The sequence below is a fragment of the Rhincodon typus genome, chromosome 18, assembly GCF_021869965.1.
Source record: "Rhincodon typus isolate 14 chromosome 18, sRhiTyp1.1, whole genome shotgun sequence".
NCBI lineage: Eukaryota > Metazoa > Chordata > Chondrichthyes > Orectolobiformes > Rhincodontidae > Rhincodon > Rhincodon typus.
The window spans coordinates 53,206,308-53,214,462 of NC_063349.1; the positions used below are offsets into that span (position 1 = coordinate 53,206,308).

Sequence of the window (8,155 nt, forward strand, 5' to 3'; positions counted from 1 at the left end):
AGAGATCTAGGCTTTTGCTATCTGACACAGCAGGCCAACCAGCATCTGCAGTTCCTGCTGTATCAGATAGCAAAAGCCTAGATCTCTTTATTGTCTTTTTATCAATGTTGGCAATGGTCAAAGTTTCATCTTGTTCAATTTTTGACAGAAGTGTCTGTGCATTCTGTGGGTATCTCACAGCACCATTGTCTCTCTCCTGGTGTGCTACCTGGCCTAATCCTCCATTCCTACTCATCCTTCCAACTTTTTGTTTCTTTTATTCACTGTAGGATGTAGGTTTTGCTGACTGGACCAGAATTTATTTCCCACCTTTAATTGATCTTGATAAGGTGGTACTGAGCTGTCTTCTTGAACCGTTGCAATCCGTTTACTGTAGGTAGACCAACAGTGCCATTAGGGAGGGAATTCCAGGATCTTGATCCAGTGACACTGAAGGAATGACAATATATTTCCAAGTCAGGATGGTGAGTGTCTTAGACCATCAGATATAGGAGCAGAATTAGACCACTCAGCCTGTCAAGTTTGCTCTGCCATCCCAACATGGCTAACATGTTTCCCATCCCCATTCTCCTGCCTTCTTCCTGTAACTATTGATCTGTTACTGATCAAGAACCTATCTTTGTCTTAAAGACACTCAATGACTCGGCCTCCACAGCCCTCTGCAGTGATGAGCCCCACGGACACACCAACTTCTGGCTGAAGAAATTCCTCCTCATATCATTTCTAAGGGATCGTCACTTCCATCCGAGGCTGTGCCTTTGGGTGCCAGTCTCTACCACTAGTGGAAAGATCTTCTCTATGTCCACTCTGCCCTGACCTTTCTGTCAGCTTCCATTCAACTTCCCTCATTCTGAATTCCATCGAGTATTTAACCCGAGTCCTCAACCGCTCCTCCTACGAAAAGCCCTTCATCTCCAGGATCATTCTTGTAAACCTCCTCTGCAACACCTCCAATCCAGCACATCCTTAGATATAGGACCCAAAACTGCTTACAGTATTTCAAATGTGATCTAACCAGAGCCTTATACAGCCTCAGTAGTACATCCTTGATATTGTATTCCAGTCTTTTCAAATGAATGCTAACATTGCATTTGCTTTCCTAACTGCCTACTTTTGTTTTTCCTTTATTCATTCATGAGATGAAGGCGTCACTAGCTAGGGCAGCATTCATTGCCCATCCCTAATTGTCCAGAGGGCAGTTAAGAGTCAACCACATTGCTGTGGGTCTGAAGTCACATGTGGGCCAGACTAGGTAAGGATGGCAGTTTCCTTCCCTAAAGGACATTAGTGAACCAGGTGGGTTTACCCAACAATCGACAATGGATTCATGGTCATCATTAGATTCTTAATTCCAGATATTTTTTATTGAGTTCAAACTCCACCATCTGCTGTGGCGGGATTCAAACCCAGGTCCCCAGAACATTATCTAGGTCTCTGGATTAACCATCCAGCGATAATACCACTAGGCCATCGCCTCCCTGAACCTGCATAATAACTTTAAGAGAATCCCAAACTAGGACTATCAAATCCCTTTGTGTTTCAGATTTCTGAAGCCTTTCCCCATTTAGAAAGTATTCCACATTTCTATTCTTCCTACTAAAGTGCATGACCTCACATTTTCCCACAATGTATTCCATCTGCCACTTCTTTGCCTACTCTGCTAGCCTGTCCAAGTCTTTCTGCAGCCTCCCTGCCCCTCAGTCTATCTTTGTGCCATCTGCAAACCTAGCAACAATGTCCTCAGTTCCTTCATCCAGATCGTTAATGTAGAACGTGAATAGTCGTAGTCCCAACACTGACCCCTGCAGAACTCCAATAGTCACTGCCTGCCACCCTGAAAAATACCCCTTTATCTCGACTCTCTGCTTTCTGCCAGTCAGCCAATCCTCTATCCATGTCAGTACCTTGGCACTAACGCCAAAGGCTCTTATTTAACTGCTTCTTGTGCAGCACTTTGTCAAAGGCTTGGAGGGAACTTGTAGGTGGTGGTGTTCCAGAGTATCAGCTGCCCTTGTCCTTCTCGATGGTAATAATTTTGGGCTTGGAGGTGGTCATGTCACCTCTGGTTTTTTGACCAATTACTGTAATGTTTGTGTTCTCTGGTTCCCAATCCTTCTGGCACAGGAAACAGTTTGTTTTTAATTTCATTTACAGAACTATTCAGTACTTTGCACGTCTCTGCAAAGATCTGCTGTGTGCTGGCCAGCTGTTAATAGTTTCTAACTTTGCAAATGAGTGTGTCTGCAAGTGTTTTGAAGAAGAAAGGTAGCAGTCAGTTGCAAAATGTTGTTCAGTAATGCTGATACTAATACCTCTTTTATCTTCTTTTCAGAGCATGGTATGTGGTTGACCATAACCTTGTTATACTTGTGACTTTAATCATTATTCTACCCTTGTGTCTATTCAAGAACATCGGTAAGTATCTAATGACCCAGCAATAACATATTTCAATTTATCTCTGTAAGTGAAGACAAATTTATTACGATACTGAGCATAATTCATCAGACTAGCATACTCATGGGGTAAAGATTATTCCTGTGGCAATTAAGAGGTTCACTTTGGGGCTTATATGATAGCTTATTGAGTACACGTGAATAAGGAACGAGGGTAAGTCACTCAGCTCTTTGAGCCTGCTCCACCATTCAATAGGATTATAGCTGATCTGATTTTAACCTCAATATTCCCGCGTATCCCCTGATCATGTTTCCTCTCCTTGGTCATCAAGAATCGCTCTACCACTGCCTTAGAAAAATTTAAAGGTTCTGCATCCATTGCCTTTTGAGGAAGGGAATTCCAAAGACTCAAAACCCTCTGGGAGAAAAAAATGTTCCTTCATCTCTGTCTTAAATGGGTGACCCCTTATTTTTAAACTGTGACCAAGAGAAAAACATCCTTTTGAAACCCAGTGGGTCAAGTCCTCTAAGGATTTTAAACAGAAATTGCTGGAGAAACTCAGCAGATCTGGCAGCCATCTGTGGAGAAAAAAACAGAGTTCATGTTTCGAGTTCAGTGAACATTCTTCAGAACTGACTTTCTCCAGCAATTTCTGTTTTTGTTTCAGATTTCCAGCATCTGCAGTTTTTTGTTGTTTTCCCCTTTCAGGATCTTGTGTTTCAGTTAAGTTACACATAAGTACAAATAAATCAAATCAGATGAGAGTTTCAGTGGAGCCGAGGGCATCAAAGTAGACAATGTGGAGTGGTTGAGAAGATCATTGATTAATACTTTGTAATATCTGATCATTGAGCTTTGCAAGGCCAAAAAGTAGTAGCATTTTTTAACTTCTTTTAATTTCTTTGAATTCAAAGGCATTATTAATATTAGTGTAATTCTTCTGTTGATGGAAAGGTACTTCAGGATATGAGGACCAAAAATGGAATTTCTTTCTTATCTTGCTGTTGTAGATTGCACCAATATTCAAGATAATGTCTTCTCATGTTTTGTAGGATACCTTGGATACACTAGTGGATTTTCACTTGCCTGTATGATTTTCTTCCTAATTGTTGTAAGTAATAATCCTGTGTCATTCAGTTAAACCAACTACATTGTTATAAATAAAAACAGAAAGCATTGAAAATAAGACTAGAAGACTTGGGAGCAGAAGTAGGCTATCCCCTGTCATTCAGTGAGATCATGGCTACATTTTTATTTTCTCCCCCAACTTGAATGGTTCACTGTGCAACAGTGCCGTGGTCTCTTGTCCACACAACTTGTAAGAATATCATAACTGTTGGATAATTACAGGGACAGAGGCTCCTCAGGAGCTGATCCTTGGGTCCCCATACCTGCCTCACTTGCAGTCTCCTGTCCTTGATTGTAGACCAACCTTTGAATGACCTAAACTAAGGAGTGTGACTGCCTCCTGGAGCAAAGTGTCCAGGTTTAAGGTTTCCCTTTCCTGGTGCAGTGCAATGTCTGTAGCTCCAACTCCAGATCCTCAACCCTGATCTGAAGTAGCTTGAGTTGGAAACACTGCAATTACTGGCGACAAATGTGGTGGAAGAAAAACAAAGTCAACATTGTGAGTCAAGTATAGTTCACTACTTGGACTTACTATTTGTATTTTAGATTTCCAGCATTCACAATATTTTGTTTGTATCACTTTGTTCTAAGACCAGGCCTAAAAAATACATTACTGGAAGAGTTGGAAAACGGTTGTGGAATTTATATAATAGATATCTAGATTGAAAAATGTTAAATATATTTTGGCAGCTGTGCTTATAAACATAAGAAACTGTGATTGTTTGCCTTGATTTCAGGTTATCTACAAACAGACCCAAGTTTTCTGTGATACTTTGGTATCAACTAATATTACAGACCTTGCTTGTACACCTGTGTGCACACCAGAATATTTTGTCTGGAATGATAAGGTACCAGTTTTTTGGTTTCATGATTAGTGTTTGAATTTGAAAGTATGCCAGGGTTTCTATTATTAAAGTAATAATGCGTCTCATTAGGTATTCCCATTACTAAGAGTACATATTGGGTACATGAGTAGGAATACATATTGGGTACATGAGTAGGAACGGTTTAGAGGGATATGGGCCAAATGCTGGCAAATGGGACTAGTTTAATTTAGGATATCTGGTTGGCATGGACGAGTTGAACCGAGTTGCTTCTGTGCTGTACAACTCTATGACTCTATACTGTATTACCATTGCAATAATATGCATTGGGAGAACTCGCTGTAATTCTTATGATTGTAAATGTTATGTCAATGCATGTAGTGTGAAGAAGATAAGGCAAAATAGCCAACAATGTCCTTTATGCATCGGCGTGCAGCAACATGGAAGATACTAAACAAGCAACTCCCAAGTTATCCCCTTTAAAATGCTGCTAGTGAACTGGTTGTACAACAAAATTAAAAGCACTCCACATTCAAATGAATAGGCTACACACAAGACAAAAGTTGGGGGGGGCGCACATGGATAGTTAATCTGTGGAGCTCCCTTAAGTCCTGCAGACATCAGTTCAAGAGTGATGCTGGAAAAGATCTGGGTGCAAGAGTAGTATGTGGTGGAAGGAACCACTATAGAACAAGAAGTTACAAATGTTGACAATATAACGTAACATAAACTTGGCCCTTTTCTTCTTGCTGTGCTAAATCACATACGTTTAATCTTAAATCTATGTTTCTATGCCATAGACCCCACAACGGTTAGCAAACTGAGCTGCTTTAATGGCTAAAGAAGGACTCTTCACATCACTGCTGGCTTTTTACTAGTGGTAGCTGGGCCCTCTGGTCTGTGGAGATACTGCCAGGTGAACCTTGGAAGTTTTGATGGCACAGTGGCTCAGTGGTTAGCACCGCTGCCAGGTTTGATTCCCCCATAGGTGACTGTCTGGTTGGAGTTTGCACATGCTCCCCATGTCTGTGTGGATTTCCTCCAGGCGCTCTGGTTTCCTCACAGTCCAAAGATGTGCAGGATTGGTGGATTGGCCATGCTAAGTTGCCCATAGTTTTCAGGCATGAGTGGGCTAGGTGGATTAGTCATGTGAAATGCAGTGTGAGGATGGGTCAGGATGAGATGCTCTTTGAAGTGGACTCGATGGGCTGAATGGCTTGCTTCCACACTGTAGGGATTCTGTCATTCTTGAGGCCTTAGAAAGGTGGGGTTCACCAACTTACTTGGGCAGCAACAGTCCTTTACTCACTTGGGGCACGCCGGACTGGTGCTGACAACCCCACGCTTCACTTATCGAGTTGTGAGGACAACATCCATAGTTGTGCTGTCTCAACCTGGAACAATCCCAGTACTGGCCACCTCCCCCAGCAGCTCCAATTGGCCATCTGCTCTTGGGAATGGGCTGTTGTCTTTTAAATGGACAGGTGCTCCAATAGCAACTACTTTGTACCTAATGGAGCTAAAATGTCTCTTCCAAACAACCAAAGCAGAGGTTTCTCTTATTCTTCCAGCTTATCACGGGGCTCTTGCTGCCCAAGTAAATCTCGCCCCAGCTACGGATCTGTATAGTTTTTATAGAGATTCAACATATTACCACATGCCAGACAAAGCCCAATATTCCATCAGCCTTTTCCTAGATGGCCTTTAAACTGAATTTGTTGCCTTTAGATGACCTCACAGATGTTTATAAAATCATGAGGGATATGGACAGGGTGAATAGCCAAGATCTTTCCCCAGGGTAGGGGAGACCAAAACAAGAGGGCATAGGTTTATGGTTAGAGGGAAAAGATTTAAAAGGGACCTAACGCAGAGGGTGATGCGTGTATGGAATGAGCTGCCAAAGGAGGTGGTGGAGGCTGGTGCAATTATAACATTTAAAGGACATCTGGATGGGTACATGAATAGGAAGAGTTTGGAGGGATATGGGCCAAATGCTGGCAAATGGGTCTAGATTAATTTAGTGTATCTGGTTGTCATGGACATGTTGGACCGAAGGGTCTGTTTCCATGCTATACATCTCTATGACTGTATGACTCTTCTGTAGTCACATGAGCCTGATTGTGCAAATCCCTCTGATCTTCAGCATCACCTAACATTCATTTATTGAATGAATAATTGTTTAAAACCAAATCGACCCACTCCATAATCACTGGAATCAAATCCTATCTCAACCTTTATTTGCTCATTCCACCACCTTAGCTGTATCAACTTTCAGTCTCCTGTGATTTTTCAGAATTATCTTCAATGTTAATTTAGTTGTGACTGAATATTTGGACCCTACTCCCCTTAGTATGGATCTAATGTGTTTTTACAGAATAACAAGTAATCCATTTTTTTTTCAATTCATTCATGTGATGAGGGTGTCACTGGCTAGGCCACCATTTATTGTCCCTCCCTAATTACCCAGAGGCAGTCAAGAGTCAACCACATTGCTGTGGGTCTGGAGTCACATGTAGACCAGACCCGGTAAGGACGGCAGTTTCCCCTCCCTAAAGGGCATTAGTGAGCCAGATGTTTTTTTTCCTGACAATTGGCAATGGATTCATGGTCATCATTAGGCTCCTAATTCCAGATTTTTATTGAATTCGCATTCCACCTTCTACCATGGTAGGACTTGAACCTGGGGACCCAGGACGTTACCTGGGTCTGTGGATTAACAGTCCAGTGATAACACCACAAGGCCATCCTCTACCCCTGTTGAGTGGTTAATTTTGACTGATGCCAGAGAACATGTGACTACCCATTTTTCTCAGAATTAATTACTCAGCTTGCTCAATTTAAAATATTCTCAACAGAACAGTGTTTACTGTTTAAGTGTTTGTGTCTTCTGTTTAAATGTGCGTGTGCTTTGTTACTCTTAAACTTATATTGTAGTTGATTTTGGTTTGCATTTATGTATAACTTTGAACTGTTGTTTTATTTCCAGACAGTCTATGCTTTGCCCACCATGGCCTTTGCTTTCGTGTGTCATCCATCAGTATTGCCCATCTATCGTGAACTTAAAGAGTAAGTACATTCAATTAAAAATGTATTTAATGTGAATTTGTAACTCTAGTGGTCTTGAACATAAATTGATTTTTTTTTCTTTTTCAGTCACACTTGCAAAAAAATGCAGGTTGTTTCAGTGATATCCTTCTTCTCAATGTTTGCCATCTACCTGCTTACAGCTGTATTTGGGTATTTGACATTTTACAGTAAGTATGAGGAACAACATTTTCAAAGTCCTACAATCAGAGAAAACTGAAAATGCTGGAAATCAGAAACAAAGACAGAAATTGCTGGTAAAGCTCAGCAGGACTGGCCGCATCTGTGGAGAGAAATCAGAGTTAACGTTTCGGGTCCAGTGACCCTTCTTCAGAATGTTTTGAGGACCCTTCTGCGGAGGCTTTGCCTGCTGAGCTTTTCCAGCAATTTTTGTTTTTGTTCCTGGAATCAGAGGATGGTTAAAGCAAAGAAGGAGACTATTGGGCCATCATGCTTGAGCTGTCTGTCTGCAAATGTAACTGAGTCAGACTCACTCCCCTGTACCTTCCCTTTCACTGTCCATTTTTCAGATTCGTCTTAGAGTGCTTTTCCAGTTTCCCTTTGAAATCCATGACTGAATTTTCCTTCACCTTCTCAGGCACACTGCATTCCTGATGTTAACCACTTTTGCATGAAAAGGTATTCTCTTATCATCATTGTGCGGGGCTGGATGAACACAGCAGGCCAAGCAGCATCATAGGAGCAGAGAGGCTGACGTTTCGGGC

The 8,155-nt window shown here is 41.7% G+C and overlaps 1 protein-coding gene across 1 annotated transcript in view; it reads left to right on the forward strand.

The window, feature by feature from the left end:
- LOC109912914 (sodium-coupled neutral amino acid transporter 1-like) overlaps positions 1-8,155 on the forward strand; it is a 152,311-nt gene that overhangs the window by 129,697 nt on the left and 14,459 nt on the right. The window contains exons 8-12 of the mRNA XM_048607952.1: positions 2,333-2,415; positions 3,447-3,505; positions 4,260-4,370; positions 7,333-7,412; positions 7,500-7,600. Coding sequence (XP_048463909.1) covers positions 2,333-2,415; positions 3,447-3,505; positions 4,260-4,370; positions 7,333-7,412; positions 7,500-7,600 — 434 coding nt within the window. The remainder of the gene's footprint in view (positions 1-2,332; positions 2,416-3,446; positions 3,506-4,259; positions 4,371-7,332; positions 7,413-7,499; positions 7,601-8,155) is intronic.